The sequence below is a fragment of the Mustelus asterias genome, chromosome 7 (genome assembly GCF_964213995.1).
Source record: "Mustelus asterias chromosome 7, sMusAst1.hap1.1, whole genome shotgun sequence".
NCBI classification, from domain to species: Eukaryota; Metazoa; Chordata; class Chondrichthyes; order Carcharhiniformes; family Triakidae; genus Mustelus; species Mustelus asterias.
The window spans coordinates 77,780,005-77,798,638 of NC_135807.1; the positions used below are offsets into that span (position 1 = coordinate 77,780,005).

At 45.5% G+C, this 18,634-nt stretch overlaps 1 protein-coding gene across 1 annotated transcript in view; it reads right to left on the bottom strand.

Moving 5' to 3' along the window:
• Positions 1–7,975, bottom strand: part of lactb2 (lactamase, beta 2) — a 43,580-nt gene extending 35,605 nt beyond the window's left edge. Inside the window, exons 1-2 of the mRNA XM_078216295.1 lie at positions 7,798–7,975; positions 2,931–3,094 (exon numbers count right to left, since the gene is read on the bottom strand). Coding sequence (XP_078072421.1) covers positions 2,931–3,094; positions 7,798–7,919 — 286 coding nt within the window. The 5' untranslated portion in view covers positions 7,920–7,975. The remainder of the gene's footprint in view (positions 1–2,930; positions 3,095–7,797) is intronic.
• Positions 7,976–18,634: the final 10,659 nt, after the last annotated feature.

Sequence of the window (18,634 nt, forward strand, 5' to 3'; positions counted from 1 at the left end):
ACATCTCAATGAGTGTTATCAAACAAATCTGACTGAGTCATGTAGAGATACCAGGGCAGATAATTATTTTATTTGTTCGTGGAATGTATGGTGAGGAAGGTCATCATTTATCTCCCATTCCCCACTGCCTTTGTGAAAGTGGTGGTAGTGAGCACCCCCCACAGTTCAATTCATGTAAGTACACCCACAGTACTGTTGAGTGAGTTCCAGGATTTTGATCCAGTGACGATGAAGGAATGCCAGGATGACGTGTGACTTAGTGCTGTGTGATTGAGAGGGGAACTTGCATATTGTGTGTTTCCATACTTCTGCTACCTCTGTTCTAAGAGGTAGAGGCCACATATTTGGAAGGTTCTGTCAAAGGAACTTTGGCTGCAATGCATCTTATGGATGGTACTCACAGCTGCCACTGTGCATCAAGGGTGGAGGGATTCAATGTTTAAGATGATAGTGGAGTGCTGATTAAATGGGTTGCTTTGTGTCAAATTATGTCGCACTTAAATGCTGCCACAGCAGCATTCACCCAGACATGTGGAAGGTATTCCTTCACTCTTGACTTGTGCCTTGTAGGTGGTGGGCATGCTTTGGAAAGTCATCTGAGTTACTCACTGCAGAAATCCCAGCCTCTGACCTGCTCTTATAGCCACTATCTTTATATGTCTGGTTTGGTTAACTTTCTGTCCAATGGCAACCACCCCGCACCCCCCCCCCCCAGCCTATTGATGGTGACTTGAGAGTGATCCAGTGTAATGCAAGCCAAAAGCCACAGATATAGTAACAAGCGTGCAAGGCAATGTGTTTTCTCTAATGCAGCTACTAGCACTGTTACTCCCTGTTCTCACAGGAGAAGGGAACCTGGACTAGTGGCAGAGCCCCAATCATTACCATCCTGATGCCCAAGGGGACAGTGACTCTGCAGCCATAGTTGATGCTCAATTGTGGATAGTGTGTAATCGCACCAACCTTATCACCAGGCACAAAGAAAGCCTCAAGCAACTAAGAGAGAGGGTAGGGTGTTCATGTGTCCTCCAATGTACAGACATCAATGTAGGTTCCTGTCTGGATGGCCATGAAATGCTGATCATTTTAAGATCATAAGATTATCAGAATTGGGAGCAGGAGTAGGCCATTTGGCCTCTTGAGCCTGCTCTACTATTCAATAAGATCATGGTTGATCTGACTGTGGCCTTAACTCCACTCTCCTGCCAATCCCTTTAGCCGTAATATATTTAATACCCCAGCCTCCAATGGGGAAGAAAATTTCAAAGACTAAGGACCCTTTGAGAAAAGAAATCTTCCTAATTTCAGTCTCAAATGGGAGACCCCTTATTTTCAATTGTGTTGTAGATTCTCCCAAGAGCAAAACATCCTCTCAGCAGCTCTGTCAAGTCCTCTCAGAATCTTACATTTCAATAAGATCACCTCTCATTCTTCTAAACTCCAGTGAGTATAGACCCAATCTGCTAACTCTTTCTTCATGAGTCAACGCCTTCATCCTATGAATGAACCTAGTGAACCTTTTCTGAGCTGTTTCCAAACCAAGTATATCCCTCCTTAAGTAAAGAGACCATGGTTGGAATTCTCTGGCCGTTCACACACCCCACCGCCACTGCCAGAAAGGACGGAGAATTTGGCTCTCAGCCAACTCTTCATTCACTGCAGTGGGATGGGAGAATCCTGCTGGCTTGAATGGCCAGAGAATCCCGCCCTATAACTGCACATAGTACTCTAGGTGTGTATCCTGTACCGTTGTGGCAAGACTTCTCTACTTGTAATGTTCTATGTTCACCCCCTTTGCAATAAAGGGCAACATTCCATTTGCCTTCCTATTCACTTGCTGTATCTACATGCTAAACTTTTATGATCCATTTACAATGGTATCATGATCTCTCTTTCCATTTAAATAATAATCTGCTTTTCTATTTTTCCTGCCAAATGGACAGTATTACATCTACCCACATACTCTACCCCCATATTTATCCATTTGCTTGACCCAGTGGGGGCAACCTGTGGCCAATCAGGGTTCTGAATCCACGAGACATTTTGTTAACCTTTGCCAATGCACAGATTTGCCAGATTCCACTGGTTTCCATCCATTGAGTTTTCTCTCTTACCGGTAAGACTAAGGTGATACCACGTAAAGCAAGGACAAGTGAAGTGAGGCGCATGCTGGTTGCACACAACATTGATTGTGAGAGCTGTGTGCTCTCTCTGTGTCCAGTCAAAACATAAATATTTATTTTATTTTTAACCATTTAAAGTTGATCTTTATTCTTTCATGGGACATGGGTGTCGCTGGCTAGCCAGCATTTGTTGCCCATCCCTAATTGCCCACTTCAGAGGGCAGTTAAGAGTCAACCACATTGCTGTGGGCCTGGAGTCACACATGGGCCTGACCAGGTAAGGACGGTAGATTTCCTTCCCTAAAGGACATTAATGAGTCAGATGGGTTTTTCTAACAATCAACAATGGCTTCATGGTCATCATTAGACTTTTAATTCCAGATTTTTTTTATTGAATTCAAATTTCACCTTCTGCCATGTTGGGATTTGAACCCAGGTCCCCAGAGCATTACCCTGGATTAATAGTCTAGCGACAAAGCCACTACACCACTTCTTCCCCCTTAATAGTCCTATTAACGTATGAATGTTTAAGCATTTTGTGTAACTTGTTATGAAATATTCAGCATGTTTTCGATGTATTCATTCTATTCATGGGGTCATGGTTAGAGAACAGTCTTCCAGGGAAATGTTTAATAGCACCATTTCCCCTTCCCCAGTAAAAGTACAAAGCAATATAGTTTCTATTTACGATTTGGCATTTATTTCAGCATGAAAGTTCATTTTACATAAAGCTTTAAATACACATGATTATATTTTTTAATTACTGGATACTAGAGACCGAGAGACCACTAGCTTCAACATACTCACCATCAACAACATTCTCCAATATATCTGGTATACCTCCGACATGATCTATATGCCAGTGCGTCACCAAAATTTCTTGAATACTGGCATTTAATTGGGCCAAAGTTTCTTTTAAACAGCTGATGTATTCAGGTACATCTGGGTCACCAGCGTCAATCAAGAATCGTCTGTCAGAAAAATATTATGATATTCAGCATCAACTTAATCATTTTCAACTATATCACTTGGTTCACTTTTTCAACTCATACTAACTGTAGGACTATTTCCTAAAACAATGTTACAAGATAAACACAATACAATAGAAGGAATGATAAATTTTATTATGCCACATGATGCATCTTACACACATTGCTAGTGCTGAACCAGGACTGGATCACCTCCTAATATATGATATGGGTACCCAATTGCCACATTTTACATAATATGTGTAACAGAGCTAAGACCTCATACTATATTTTTATGAAATATATGCATCATCTTGGGTACTTCCCTTATAATTTCCAAGAGGACATTTGGATAGGAATGCATTGTGTGGGCAAATGCATGTGCAAAGTATTCAAATGTTTCCCAGTGATTCAACAGGCCCTCTCTTCCCCGCCCTGCCAGGGTGAATGTTCCAGTGTCCTTTTAAACAAAGTCCCTTTTACTCAATCTTCTAAGCACACTTGAATGGACTTCCAGCACCCATTGATGATTCTTTGGTCTTCAACCCTCCACAACAAACTTTGTTCCTTTGAACAAGGGTTCTGTCCTCACCACCACTCCCCCAAAAGCAGTCCCTTTCTTCTATAATACTGCAGATGTTGGAATCTGAAACAAGAACAGAGGTTGCTGGAAAAACTCAGCAGGTCTGGCAACATCTGTAAGAGACAGCAGAGTTAATGTTTCGAGTCCTTTTGGCTCTTCGTCAGAATACAAGGTTACATATCTGCTGAGAATATGCTGTAACATAGGAACATGGCATGGGGTTTTCAGTTGTGAAAGATTGTACTCGGGAAAGCACTTTTAGAGTGATGCTTCAAACCAATGATTTTAGTTTGTTTGTTACAGTAAAAATCTTAACATTTGAAATGTTATCATGCTATAACATCACACTATCAGAAGGACGTGGAGGCTTTGGAGGGAGTATAGAAAAGGTTTATCAGGATGTTGCCTGGTATGGAGGGTATTAGCTATGAGGAGAGATTGAACAAACTGGGATTGTTCTCCCTGGAAAGATGGAGGCGGAGGAGCGACCTGATAGAAGTTTATAAAATTATGAGGGGCGTAGGTAAGGTGGACAGTTGGAAGCTTTTCCCCAGGGCAGAAATGACAATTACAAGGGGGCACAAGTTCAAGGTAAGAGGGGAAAGGTTCGTGTGAGGGAAGTTTTTGTTTTACACAGATGGTGGTGGGGGCCTGGAATGCACTGCCAAATGAGGTGGTTGAGGCAGTTACGTTAGCCACATTTATGACTTATCTGGATAGGCATATGAACAGGCGGGGAATAGAGGGATACAGGCAGTTGGTCTACTTAGGACAACATGATTGGCGCAGGCTTGGTGGGCCGAAGGGCCTGTTCCTGTGCTGTACTGTTCTTTGTATCGTTCACTGGGAAATTTATATCTCTTTTTAAAAAAGTTATTTGTCCTTTTCATCTACCTGGCACGGCAGCACCTGCTTTTAGTCAGACAGCCACTGAGAGTCTGCAAGCAGCAAGAAAGAACAGCTGCCTTCTCCTTTGTGTTTATATGTTAAAACTTGCACCTAGCTTTCAATAAGGCTGGACCTAGGCCCTTATCCCCATGGCAAACTGGTTACGTGTGTCAGTCACTGGGCAGATTTGATTATAACTTTACATTGTCTCCCATTCCAGGGCATTCTGTTTTACATAAAATGAAAAGACACTTTTAAAACATAACCATAGATGGAAGTGGTCATAGGTCTAGAAGGTGCTGCCTAAAGAACATTGGTGAGTTCCTGCAGTGCATCTTGTAGAAAGTATACACTGCTGCCACTGTTTATCAGTGGTGAAAGGATTGAATTAATAATCAAGTAGGCTGCTTTGTCCTGGACGGTGTCAAGCTTTTTGAGTCTTGTTGGAGCTGCACCCATCCAAGCAAGAGGAGAGTATTCCATCACACTCCTGACGTGATGGTGGACAGGCTTTGGGGAGTCAGGAGGTGAATTACCACAGGATTCCTTGCCTTTGACCGGCTTTGGTCACGACGGGGTATTTATCTGGCTAGTCCAGTTCAGTTTCTGGTCAATGGTAACCTCCAGGATGTTGATAGTGGGGGATTCAGCGAATGTAATACCATTGAATGTCAAGGGGATGGTTAGATCCACTCTTGTTGAAGATGATCATTGCTTAGCACTTGTGTGGTGCTAAATATACTTGCCACTTGTCAGCTCAAGCCTGGATACTGTCCAGGTTTTGCTGCATTTGGACATGGACTGCTTCAGTACCTGAGGAGTTGTGAATGGTGCTGAACATTGTGCAATCAGCGGCGAACATCCCTACTTCAGACCTTATGCTGGAAAGGTCATTGATGAAGCAGCTGAAGATGGTTGGGCCTACAACAGTACCATGAGGAACTCCTGCAGTGATGTCCTGGAGTTGAAATACTTGACCTCCAATCGTCACAACCATCTTCCTTTGTGCCAGTTATGACTCCAACCAGCAGAGGGTTTTCCCCTTGATTCCCATTGACAGTTTTGCTAGGGCTTCTTGATGCCATATTCAGTCAAATGTTGCCTTGATTTCAAGGGCAGTCACTTTCACCTCTAATGAGGTGTTTTGTCCATGTTTGAACCAGGGCTGTAATGAGACTAGGACCTGAGTGATCTTAGTGGAACCTAAAATGACCATCCAAGAGCAAGTTATTGCTGAGTAAATGCCCTTTGATCGCACTGTTGATGACCTCTCCTTTCAACACTTTACTGATAATTAAGAGTGGACTGATGGGGCGGTAATTGGCCCGATTGGATTTGTCCTGTTTCTTTTGTACAGCACATACCTGAACAATTTTCCACATTGTCAGGCAGATGCCAATGTTGTAGATGTACTGGAACAACTTGATGAGGGGTGCGGCAGGTTCTGGAGCACAGTCTTCAGTACTATTGCCGCAATACTGTCAGGGCCTACAGCCTTTGCAGTATCCAGTACTTTCAGCCATTCCTTGATATCACGTGGCATGAATCGAATTGGCTTAAGATTCACATCTTTGATGCTGGAGACCTCCGAAAAGGACCGAGATGGACCTACCAATCAACATTCAAGTACATTCAACGTAGCCCTCCTCCCCACGTTATGCCCATAATCTTGCACATTCTTTCTTTTCAGGAAGCAATCCAATTTTCTTCTGAATACCTTGATCAAACCTGCCTCATCATCCTCTAAGGAAGTTCATTTCCGACTCCAATCTCTAGGTTAAAAAAAAAATCCTCACACCACTTTTACCCCTTTTGTCAATTATTTTGAATTTGCACCCTCTAGTTCTTGATGCTCTCTACAGTGGGAATGGTTTCTCACTATTTACTCTGTCAATATCCCTCAGGATCTTGAATACCTCAATCAAATCTTCTCTCAGCCTTCTTTTCTCCAAGGAAAACCTCATAGCTCTAGTTATTTATCCCTGGGTAACACGTGAATCTCCTCAGTGCTGTCTACAATGTCTTCACATCCTTCAAGTATGGCACCCAGAACTGGACGTAGTACTCCAGATGAGGCTTAACTAGTGTCTTATACAACTTCAACTTCAGTTCAGACTGGCACATTTAGAACAATGTCATCAATTCAACTGGACACATTTCTTTCACTCTTCTCCATTACCCACCGAATACATGCTAGTGTCCTTGTCTCTACCCATTCTATTCATGGTGTCTCTTCCTCTCCACACATTCTCTCAGTTAATATGGGTACTGACTTTCTTCCATCAATCTTTTCACTGCCACCCACTCTTTCTCCCCTTTCTTCCCATCTCCAAGAAGGCTGTATTACGATCTCTATATGATTTAGGCAATAGATGCAAGAACTTCCATCAACAGTTAAGGAAGTAGCAATCCTGGCCCCCCTGGCAGCAGTCTGAAAGAGCAGGAACAACCTGACTCATGAGGACCAGGGAGAGGGGAGTCATGATCAATAGGGGGTATGGGACATTTTCAAAAGGACTGGGTGGGTGGCCATAGCCAAGACAGGCCGCAGTGGGGCATTCCCTGAGAGGCTCTCAAAATAATTTGAGAACAAGACCAAGATCAAATGAACACGATTCAGTTCTATGACACTGCGACATACATCACTGGATTGAAAACGTTGTTAGCAGTGCATGGGAAAACCCAAGCTACAACACTTGGGAATGTGTATGAGAGATCGGCTTTCAAAGAAATGTGGGAAAAATAAACAGACGGATTACACCATAACAAGTGAAGTTCAATAAGATTTAGTGGAGGAGATTGAGAGGAGATTAAATTGAAGGCAATAAAATTATGAGGATGGATTGGGTAGCAATGATTTATTTTCTTTGGCAGAGTCAACAACCAGATGGCACAGATTTAAAGCAATTGGTAGAAAAATGAGATGAGGGATTGTTTTTTCATCTCCAGTGTGAAGGGGTCTGGAAGTCACAGCTTGGAAGTGCAGCAGAGACAGAGAAGCTCACTGAATGTAAATGGGAATGAAGCCGGGGTGTTGCCGTGACCAAGAGAGCAGGGTGAGGCTGGATAGCTCTAGCACAGGTGAGATGGGCTGAATGGTCTTCCGCGCTGTCAGTTTTCTTTGGGCTTCAAGTTGCAGCAGTTGGGCCGGGCCAGGAGTGAGTGTCCCGGGGAGAGCGGGAGCAGGCCCCGCTCTGCAGCTGCCTCCCTCCCTGAGGCCTGACTCTGTACTCACCGGGGCCCGGTGCCCACCAGGTAGGTGTTGGTTCCCTGCAGGGTCATCGGGCCCGGGTTACAGCCCAGCACCCGCACCACCCGGGCCGACAGGCGCTGCACCTTCGGCAGAGCCGCCGCCATCCCGCTGCCCCGCGCGCGCGACGAGGCGCGACCCCGAGCGGGAGAGCGCACTGCGCGGCCCCACCCCCAGCGCGCAACCCAACGGGAGAGGACATGGCGCGCTCCCCCGCCCCCTCCGCGCGCGCTCCCCCGCCCCCTCCGCGCGCGCTCCCCCGCCCCCTCCGCGCGCGCTCCCCCGCCCCCTCCGCGCGCGCTCACCCACCCCCTCCGCGCGCGCTCCCCCGCTCCCAGTGCCGCGGGAGCGCGCATTGTGGGCGCGCTCCTACCACTGGGTCAGAGGTCAGGTGTTTGTCGCAACATCAGAGAACAGCAAATGGGGGGGGGGGGGGTGAGAAGGGTGGGTCTGGGACTGGCAGCATGGGGAGACTGGCAGTAGCGGGGAGACTGGCAGCGGGGGGGCGAGGGGGGGAGAGGGGTGGGTCTGGGACTGGCAGTGGGGGGAGAGGGGGGGACTGGCAGTGGGGGGAGAGGGGGGGACTGGCAGCGGGGGGAGCACTGGCAGCAGGGGGGTCTGTCAGCAGGAGGGGACTGGCAGTGGGGGACTGGCAGCAGGGGGGAGAGGGGCGGGGAGAGGGGCGGGGAGAGGTGGGTCTGGGACTGGCAGAAGCGGGACTGGCAGCAGGGGAGGGACTGGTAGCGGGGAGACTGGCAGAAGGGGGTACTGGCAGAAGGGGGACTGGCAGAAGGGGGGGACTGGCAGAAGGGGGGCTGGCAGCAGGGGGACTGGCAGAAGGGGGGCTGGCAGTGGGGGGACTGGCAGTGGGGGGGCTGGCAGCGGGGGGGGACTGGCAGCGGGGGGGGGACTGGCAGCGGAGGGGGACCGGCAGCGGAGGGGGACCGGCAGCGGAGGGGGACCGGCAGTGGGGGGGGGGAGGGGGGGGACTGGCAGCGGAGGGGGACCGGCAGTGGGGGTGGGGACCGGCAGCGGGGGGGGGGACCGGCAGAGGGGGGGCTGGCAGTGGGGGGACTGGCAGCGGGGGGGGGGGGGGACCGGCAGCGGGGGGGTGACCGACAGTGGGGGGGGGGGGGGACCGGCAGCGGGGGGGGGGGAACTGGCAGCGGGGGGGGGGGGGGAACTGGCAGCGGGGGGGGGGAACTGGCAGCGGGGGGGGGGGGACTGGCAGCGGGGGGGGGGGACCGGCAGCGGAGGGGGGGACCGGCAGCGGGGGGGGGGACCAGCAGCGGGGGGGACTGGCAGCAGGAGGGGGACAGGCAGCAGGAGGGGGACAGGCAGCAGGAGGGGATTGGCAGCAGGGAGGGACTGGCAGCAGGGGGATTGGAAGCAGGGAGGGACTGGCAGCGGGGGGACTGGCAGCAGGGTGGGTACTGGCGGCGAGGTGGATTGGCAGCAGAGAGGGACTGGCAGTGGTGGGGATTGGCAGCAGGGAGGGACTGGCAGTGGGGGGGATTGGCAGCGGGGGGGGGACTGGCAGCTGGTGGGAAATGGGGGACTGGCAGCGGGGGGATCGGCAGCGGGGGGACTGGCAGCGGTGGGGACTGGCAGCGGGGGGGACTGGCAGCGGGGGAGGACTGGCAGCGGGGGGGACTGGCAGCGGGGGGGGGACTGGCGGGGGGGGACTGGCAGCGGGGGGGACTTGCAGCAGGATGGGGACTGGCAGCAGGTGGGAAAGGGGGGACTGTCAGCAGGGGAGGGACTGGCAGCAGGTGGGGTAAGGGGGAGACTGGCAGCAGACGGGACTGGCAGCAGCCGAGAGATCTGACCCAGGTCGTGATGCTCTGGAACTAGCAGCAGTTGGGAGGAAGGGGGCACTCAGAGATTGGCAGATTGTGGGGGATAAGCAGTCTGATGGCTGTTGCAGAGGTCAGGATCTGGCACAAATGGGCTGGTCCAGTGGAGGATTTAGGATTGGCAGTAGTTTGCGGGGGGGGGGGTTGTGGTGGTCTGGTACTGACAGCAGATAGAGGACATGATAGAAGAGGGGCGTCTGAGACTGGCAACCGTGGGGAGCAGCTGGTGGCGGGGCGGGGGGGCGGGGGGTGGCGGCGTTGTCTGGCAGCAGTCAATGTTGTGGGGGGAAGTGGTATGTGGTAGCCATTGCGGAGCTCGGGGCATGGTAATGGTGGAACAGCCTGAGTCTGGCAGCAGTGGAGGATCTTGACAGTAATTAGGGGTGATCGGGGTCTGGGTCTGACATTAGAAGGCACAGGCAAACTTTAAAATTGTAATGGTGGATCGGTTGCTTGACTTTCTATTCCATTTCTGCTAATTTCCTGGAAATGTAGTTTTACATTTAAAAGTATTTAGTATGTATTAATAAAGTTGACAAATACTTTGTAAGCATATTTAATATTTCTAAAAGATAAGCAGTTGGTTTTCCCCACAAGTGAGTGGAGCAGTATCTGAGGCGATAAACTGCAGCATCTAGCTGGGGAAAACCTGTGTACTGGAGCAGGCAGATAAGTACTGCTGTGGAGGGAGATGGAGCTTCTTGGGGAGAGAAGAATGTGAAAAGTGTTGAGGAAGCAGGTGAAGGAAATGCAAATTAAGTTTTAGAAACAAAACTATAAAGAAAAAAATAAACGTTTACAGAACTGAGAAAGGAGGAACAGAGCCACTATGGCAGAAATAGTGGACGTGGCAGGTACAACAATGCTAACCAGGATCCACAGGCCTGAAAGAGAAGTCTAATAGACACACTTTAATGTTTATTTTATGGATTAAAAGTACCATACATCTAGTACATAAGTACATGTGATGGAGGAGCTGTGACTCAAATCATGAACAAGAGCTTATACAGATAGAAGAATTTTTAATATACAATCCTCATCAGGTGGAAGTCTGAAAATCTTCATGTCCTGGAAGTGACTACATGTGCAAAAAGTGTCATCAGCTGGAGGAGCTCAAAATTTGGGTCCTGAAGATTGAGCATCAGCAGGAGTGACTGCTGCATTTGTGAGGCTGAGAAATACATAGTGAGCCTGTTTCTAGAGGGGTGGGGGGTTACCTCAGCGCTGAAGACAGCAGCAGAGGGGGAATGGGTGGCTGCCAGGCAGTCAAGGAAGACCAGGTAGGTAGTGCAGAAGTCCGCAGAGTGCATCTAGGTGGCACGGTGGCTGGTCATTCCTTATTTCACTTCCTTTCGGGGTACAGTGGTAATTATCTGAAGGCTTGCCTGGTCTAAACACAGAAGAACTTCTGCCACAAAATCCCGATATAATTTCCCCTGTACACCACCAGGGTAACAAGAGTGCATCCTACCCATGGCTCTGAGCTGTACTTATCTATGTCCCCAGCGTTCTCCCTCATGCCCCTTGAGTACTGGACAGGCTGAGCGCTCACTCACCTCCACTTCCCCCTTGGAAGTAAAGGTGCCAGGTTCATGCTAGAGCTATGTAGAGCTGTTGTAAATGATGTCAGCGTGACGTCACACCGGTGCCAATTGAATACTCAGTGTGGGCTCAATATTCAGAGTGAGTGCTCGCTAATGAAATACTAATGTGTTGAAATGAGGTTCCCGACATTCTGCGGCATGTTCCGCATCATTCCAAAATTGCAAAACGCGATCTCGCCGATGAGAATCATGTTTTTCAAAACTCCAGATTTTGAGCACGTGCTGCCATTCTCACTAATGCAGAGTCTGGGCTCAAGATTCTGCCCGATGTGTCTCTGCACTGTCTGAGACACGGTGAAGACAGATTCAGTTGTGGCTCTCAAAAGGGAAATGGATGCGAATAGAAAGAAGAGGTCGGGCTACGGGGAAAAGGCAGGGGAGTGGGACCAACTGTGTCGTTCTTGCAGAGAGACATTACGGACACTGTAGCTTCCTTCTGTGCTGTAATCATTCTATGATTCTAGTCCCCTGTGCCTTTGCACATAGTCTGGGGATGGGTAAGGAGGGGAGTATTGGAACAGAGGGTGGTAATTTTGACTGACCGTGAAAAACACTTGATACTGATTATCTGTTTTACACCACACAAAGTCAAAATTACCCTTCAATCTAAAAAATGTCTAGAAGGATATATTTTCCTAAAGTCAATTTAAATGCAATGAATTAAACCCATGCTTGTAAATTTTTAGTAAGCTTTGGAATGTTTAATTCAATGTATGGTTTTGATGCATTATACTTAATACAATAATAAAATAAAATTGTGAATATTGATTAAAATTGATCTTTTTTATTGCAATTAGATTGGGATTGCTTTAAATCTCCAATCACAAATCAGCATCCAATTATTGCACACCATAAGCAGACTTTAGACCTTATCAGGAATAACCTCATTGTAAAGAAAATGAGATGATCTATTTCTGAAATCACATTTTCCCTCCTAAATACTGCTTTAACATGGTCAGGTAAACAAGTGAATTAGCTACAAGAATCTGCCCAAATGCACAAAATAGAATTGCAGTCAAGGAAGTCTTTTTCAGTGCTGCAGACTATTTTCTGTTGAAGATCAAGGTTCAATGATTGATTTGTGGATTTGACGATATTACTAGGGTCAAGAATCAGAACCACCAACATATATAACCTGCACAACATAACACACCTCATTCAAGATACTTTACTGCGCTCTACTGAGACATAATAATGCTCAGTATCATATCAACAATAACTTGCATTTACAAAGCATCTTTGAAAGACATTTCCGAGGAGATTGTAAAAGGTATAATCAGATTAAAATGCACAAGTCAATACAGGAGATATTTGAAAGGGCGAGCAATCATTTGTTTTAAAATGAGGCTTTAATAGAAGTCTTAAAAGAGAGGGAAATACAAATCAAGGAGGTTTACACAGGAAATTCCAGAGCACGGGGCTGGATGGCAGAAGGCACAGTGCGGCAAAGAGAGTGGCGATGAACAAGAGGCTAGAGTTAAAGGAATGGTACGTTCTCAGAGGGCTGGAGAACATTGCAGTGAGCAAGAGGCCATGAAGGGATCTGATCTGAAGAATGAGAATTTCAGATGAGAGTGAAGATGAAGGCCATGCAATGGCGATTGATCAAGAAAGAGGAGAGCAATGTTTGGCGGGGATAGGACATCAAAATGGAGTCGTTTTAAAATTTATTAGTGTCACAAGTAGGCTTACATTAACACTGCAATGAAGTTACTGTGAAAATCCCCTAGCCGCCACATTCCGGCGCCTGAATGGCCAATGCATCTAACCAGCATGTCTTTCAGACAGTGGGAGGAAACAGGAGCAATCCCACAAAGACATGGGGAGAATGTGCAGACTCCGCACAGATAGTGACCCAAACCAGGAATCGAACCCAGGTACCTGGCGCTGTGAGGCAGCAGTACTAACCACTGTGCCACCATGGAATTGAAACAGTTTCAATATATCACAGAAGAATTCTGGAATGCGTCTTTGCACTTTAACAAAGAGTCATCTAGACTTGAAACATCAGCTCTTTTCTCTCCTTACAGATGCTGCCAGACCTCCTGAGATTTTCCAGCATTTTCTCTTTTGGTTTGTTCTTTGTTGAATTGTTTTGTCTGTGGGAATTATGTAAGGGAAGTGATACGAATTCTTCAATAGTTGTCAAATAAGCCAATCTGTGTCTAAAAATAACATTTACTGTCAAACCAAAAAATATTGCACGTAATTTGTGGAAAAAGGAGAAGAAACAGCAGACCTAACTCAGCAAGAGGTGGAGACAATTGAGCTTTGGGATCCCACTCAGCTGAAGTGATACAAGGTAGAAAATGTGGGGAGTTGTGCAGCCACAGTGGGTTCATGCAGCACAGCGTACAACATCCCAAAGTCATGAAAATATTTTCATTCCTGAAACTTGTGTAGAAAAAGCAGGAAACACGTTGCATTTCTCTTGTCGTTTTCTCTCCAACAAGAGTTGCAAACAAGGAGAGTGAAAGTGACGCAATGACTGGATGCTGAACAAAATGGCAACCATCAGAAATGTATTCACATCCTCTCAAAGAGGTTTTTGGGAATATAGGTAATATAGATGAGGAGTGGATATTAGATTGTTCCATGACCCATAAGCTAGATGAATAAATAATCAGAGAATGTTCTCTAGTGGACGCTAAGGAAATATCAGTCCATGGCTGAAGAACATTGGGATGTTGCTGAAAACAAACATGTGTTGTCGAAGCTTTTATCCAGGGTAATTTGAGGTAGATTGGGCACTTCTCAGGTCCAAAATGGCAGCCTTAATCCCATTCATGAGTTTGTGCGATATATCGCGAGCAATGATCTGATCTGCCACAGGACAGCTTAGCTGCACATTACTTCTACATTAGATTTGCACAGACCAAAAAATACAGGACAGCTGGTTACCCTGGGTGGGAGTGAGGGAGCCCATCAAAAGTTTGAATGCAAATACTGTGCATATGCATGCATTGGGACTTCCTCTGTGGTCCTAATGGTCAACAACAGGTAACATGCGTTAGGTCAATTTTCTGCCCTTTCCTGTATAAGATAAATAATGAATAACCTTTTGAGGAGGAAGACTTGTTCATTGCTTTTCATAAATGATGAGTGATTAATTTTATTAGATCATTGGCTTTCCACATGTGCTTCAAAATACCAGATTAAACCTGCAGCCATACAAACCCAAGAGGTTAGCATGTTGACTTTTCAGAGTCATAACAAGCACATCGTATTCCTTGAGTAAGTTTGTAGAACTCCCTATATGATGGTGCAATGCTCTTCATAGATTCTGAGCTGAACCACAGCCCCCTTACGCAAAACTCCAGGAATATATTTAAATAAGAAGTTCAGAGTCTATACACCCAATAACTTCTCTGGTGTTCCATTGGAATACAATAATGGGTAGCGTATATAGTGAATGGCTAATGAGACACTACCTGAGGTGAATTAGTACTACACTCCATTGTATATACTGACACAGGAGAATAACTGGCATTACAAGTCTTGTAGACAATACATATTTCCTGTCCATATCTTTCTCTATCATGATTTTCAGTCATGCTTTTGAATGTCAACATGCCAAAACTTAATAATAGATAATTAGAGTTTGGTTGTCATGCTGTAATTCAAAGTTTCATGACATTAGTTGACATGGATATGTCAGCCCAGTCATATTACAACTCCTTTTGTCATGTTTTGGCTTTTCATGTTTACGCTTTCCCTCCAGCTGAAGTTTGGACAGTTCAATTTTGACATGGTACCAGACATCACCATTCCCTATTTAATTTATGTATTTGCTGCCATTTCATCTTTGGAACATTAGGCTATGCCCTAACTGCCCCCCTCCACCCCATCCTCCCCATCCTCTCCATCCTCCCCATCCCCTTTTGGAACTTATTCAATAACATATGTACTTAGTTCCCATCACCAGTCTTATCCTTTTTCAATTGCCTCGTTCTTGGACTTTTAGCCTCCCTATTCACTTGGTTAGATTGCCTTTTTGAAATTGTTTCCTTTGTTGTGGATGGAATATAGTTCCCGGCTTGGGTCACTGGAGCTGTGAAGCAGCAGTGCTAACCACTGTGCTACCGTGCCACCCTCACGAGTTGAGATATCTATGAGCCACAAAGTACCGGAATAGTGAGCAGGTTTAATGGACTTAATTTATCTACTCTTATGTTCTTGGCTGCAATTAACTCCCACCCCCACCCCCACAACAGCTCCCTATTCCTTCAGTATAAAGTTCTCTACTTCAAAAACTCTTTTCCGCAAATCCTCTTTTCTCCACAACTGCTCTCCACTGTCACAAAACTACTCACTACCTGAAAATGCAACTCACTTCCCCATCCTCTAAACTCCTTCCACACCATTTCCCAAACAAAGCATTCTCTCATTTACCATTACCAACCCCACAACATTTCTACTTCCTTATAAAACAATATATCCTGTGACTTTTTGTCATCAAAATAACCCTCTTGTTTTATGTATTAATTTTAATATTTCATGTGAAATTCTTTTACCTCACATTCCCTTTTTCATAAACTCTATAGCTATATATAAACAACCAATTTTAGTTTTATCTTATTTTTCAAATCAGTAAATTAATTAACGTGATTATTTACATATCCATTCACCATTCTTTTTATTTTCAACAACAGCTAAAATATACCAGCCTCCATTAAACTATGGAATTCTTTCATTATGAACAATGTGCGGAGCAAATACCTGTGGGAGATGGGAACACATCTGAGCTTAAGAGCTGAGGTGTGTTTAGCTGGGATCTCTGCCACTGATATTGCCACAGTTTGTGAGCTCAGGCAGTTTTAAATTTCTATCATAAATCTCATTACCTGTGCCACTAGGGAGGCACCTTGGGCATCCGCCTTGTTGGAGGCTGCAAATTGCGGTGAACCAATGGCTGGCCAGGTGAGTGTTGGATTTCCCCACCCTACAAAGTATTTACTTATGTCCCCAGTGGCCCCTTTGCAGCTCCCTGCCATGTGAGTCTTCCCTCCCGCTGTGCAGCCCCTGGTTATTCCATTGGCCTTGTAAGGTAGCTCCTCTTATATGGCCCATGAAAATTTTGATGTAAGGTTGGGTATCATGGTTCTTATCTATTTTCAGCTCTTCTGGTGAGTTCCCAGTACATTACAGAATGACTGCACTGGCAGACCTGTAGAATTTTGGCACCAATATGTTTAGGAATAGAAAAGAAAAGCACAGGAATTGGAATTAAGAAGTTAAGACTCAGTGTTTTTAATTGGCTCCTTCACTTTTATACTATTAGACATATTAATATATACATCTGGATCTACCGAGATATTTCTTGCATTAAATAGGAGGATTCCAAGTTTATCGTATTTAGGGTACAGTGTATTTTGAGGGCTGCTAATTTATCGTAACTGAATATGTGACATATCATTTATTGTAGACTCCCCGGGTTAGTGGTTTTATTCAGACACGAATCCCATGGTTATATTCAATTTTGTACATAATAGGGCGAACAATTGAAAACCTTTCTAGCACACTCCCAACTTTAACTCCACCAGGTGTATCAGGTGTGAGGGCCTGGGTTTTGCTATCATTCGGTGAAGCAATATTGAAGAAAGCTGCCCACAATTATAGAATGGTTTTCCCCTTTCCCGATAGAGTTTTAAATCTGATACTAAGTCTCGGGATGTCTTGAAATGTAGCAGTGATGTCAGCATGCAGGTAAGTAGCCAAATACATCCGGGATATTCACAAACAATAAGCCATCAAGTTAAAAGGACTGAACAGTCTTCACTTTAATTTAAAATTTCAACCATCGAAACTATTGGATTTAGAAGCCAAAATAAAGACAAACTAACTTTAATATCTTATTTGCAAATATGTGAAAATAGGAAGTAATTTAACATTCCAGAAAAAAAGTAAGTTTTTTGGAACAGTTGTGCGGTAATTATGAAGTTGGTACACTGTTAAAAGCCCATTTAAACCTCAGTCAACAAAATATAACTATTTTACTGCAAGGCTAATAATGTAAGAATGAATATTTTTGTTGATTCAACTGCTTTCCCTTTGATCGCACTGTAGGGAATCTCAGATGTGCACCCTCTGGAGAAGTATAAAATCACTAACAAAAACTTCTTGATTTCTGCAATATTCTGTCTTAATGTGGATTCCAGAAGTTGCTGCCAGGTTTATTGGAGTAATGAGAATTAACACTGATTGACTATTATTACCATCGCAAATTCCAAGCCAAGGTTGCAACCCTAATGCATTCAGTCATAGCCTTACATTGTGATTCCCATAGACCTTATTCATGCTGGATTCTCCAAGCCTTAGAAAACCAGTGATGTAAGAGGGGTAGGATCATGATCGGGGCTAGACAGGAGATTGTCGGTATGAACTGACAGAGCTGGGTATGGATGGGAGTGTGTAATATGAACTGCATGTCATAAGGACTGGAAATTGTGGCTGAGTGAGATCTACCTATAATGTCACCAACTAACCACAGGCAGATTAAAGTGTTTGCAGAAGACTTATTTTTAAAAAATACAAGAAAAGAGGCTGATCAAAATTGGCTGCCGTGAGTCACATGGGACAGAATGTTTCCATCCCACCCATCATGGGAATCATAGCAGTGGTACAGGACCATGCAAAGGTCCGTTGACCTCGGGTGGGACTTTCCGGTCTTGGGGCAAGCGCAGCTGGAAACTCCCGTCCCTGATGTCAGGTACTATAAGTTGACCACTTCTCTGAAAAGTTTCCATATGAATTGCACTGCAGACCTATTGCATGGAATTTCACACCTGAGGCTCGTCAAGGTCCACTTCAAACAGGGGCTCTTTAAAACAAAGTAATTAAAACTGCAGAGCGCTGGACTTTAATCAACTGTCATTCTATCAAGACAACGGGAACTGCTAACCAGCCAGATATTAATCAGCCATTCCAACACCCCACTGGAGGACAAAATAACCCAGTTTCTTGTTGGTTTCTATCTTGAAATGTATCAGAAGGTTTGGAGAGGAAAAGATCCAAACATAGGATCACTTGGTCTGCAACAATGACTGAAAAATATGCTAACCAAATTCTTTTCTGGAAATATATTGATAGGAGTTTTAAAAACTCATTCTGCCAAGCACACTGTAGGAGGGGAAGAAACATGACAGTTGTCTACAAAATGCTGCTGGAAGAGAGCATTAAAGATCTCTCTCTCTCGCTTTGAAGTGAAAAAGTGCATTCAACGAAATGCAGACCTGTACCAAGTCAGCTTCAGAATTCCACAGGACCAACTAATTTCAAATGGGCCATAATCTTCAACAATCTATGCCTCAAAGACAAGCAAAGGACTTATTCACATACTCTTTTAACCTTTTATTGGATTCT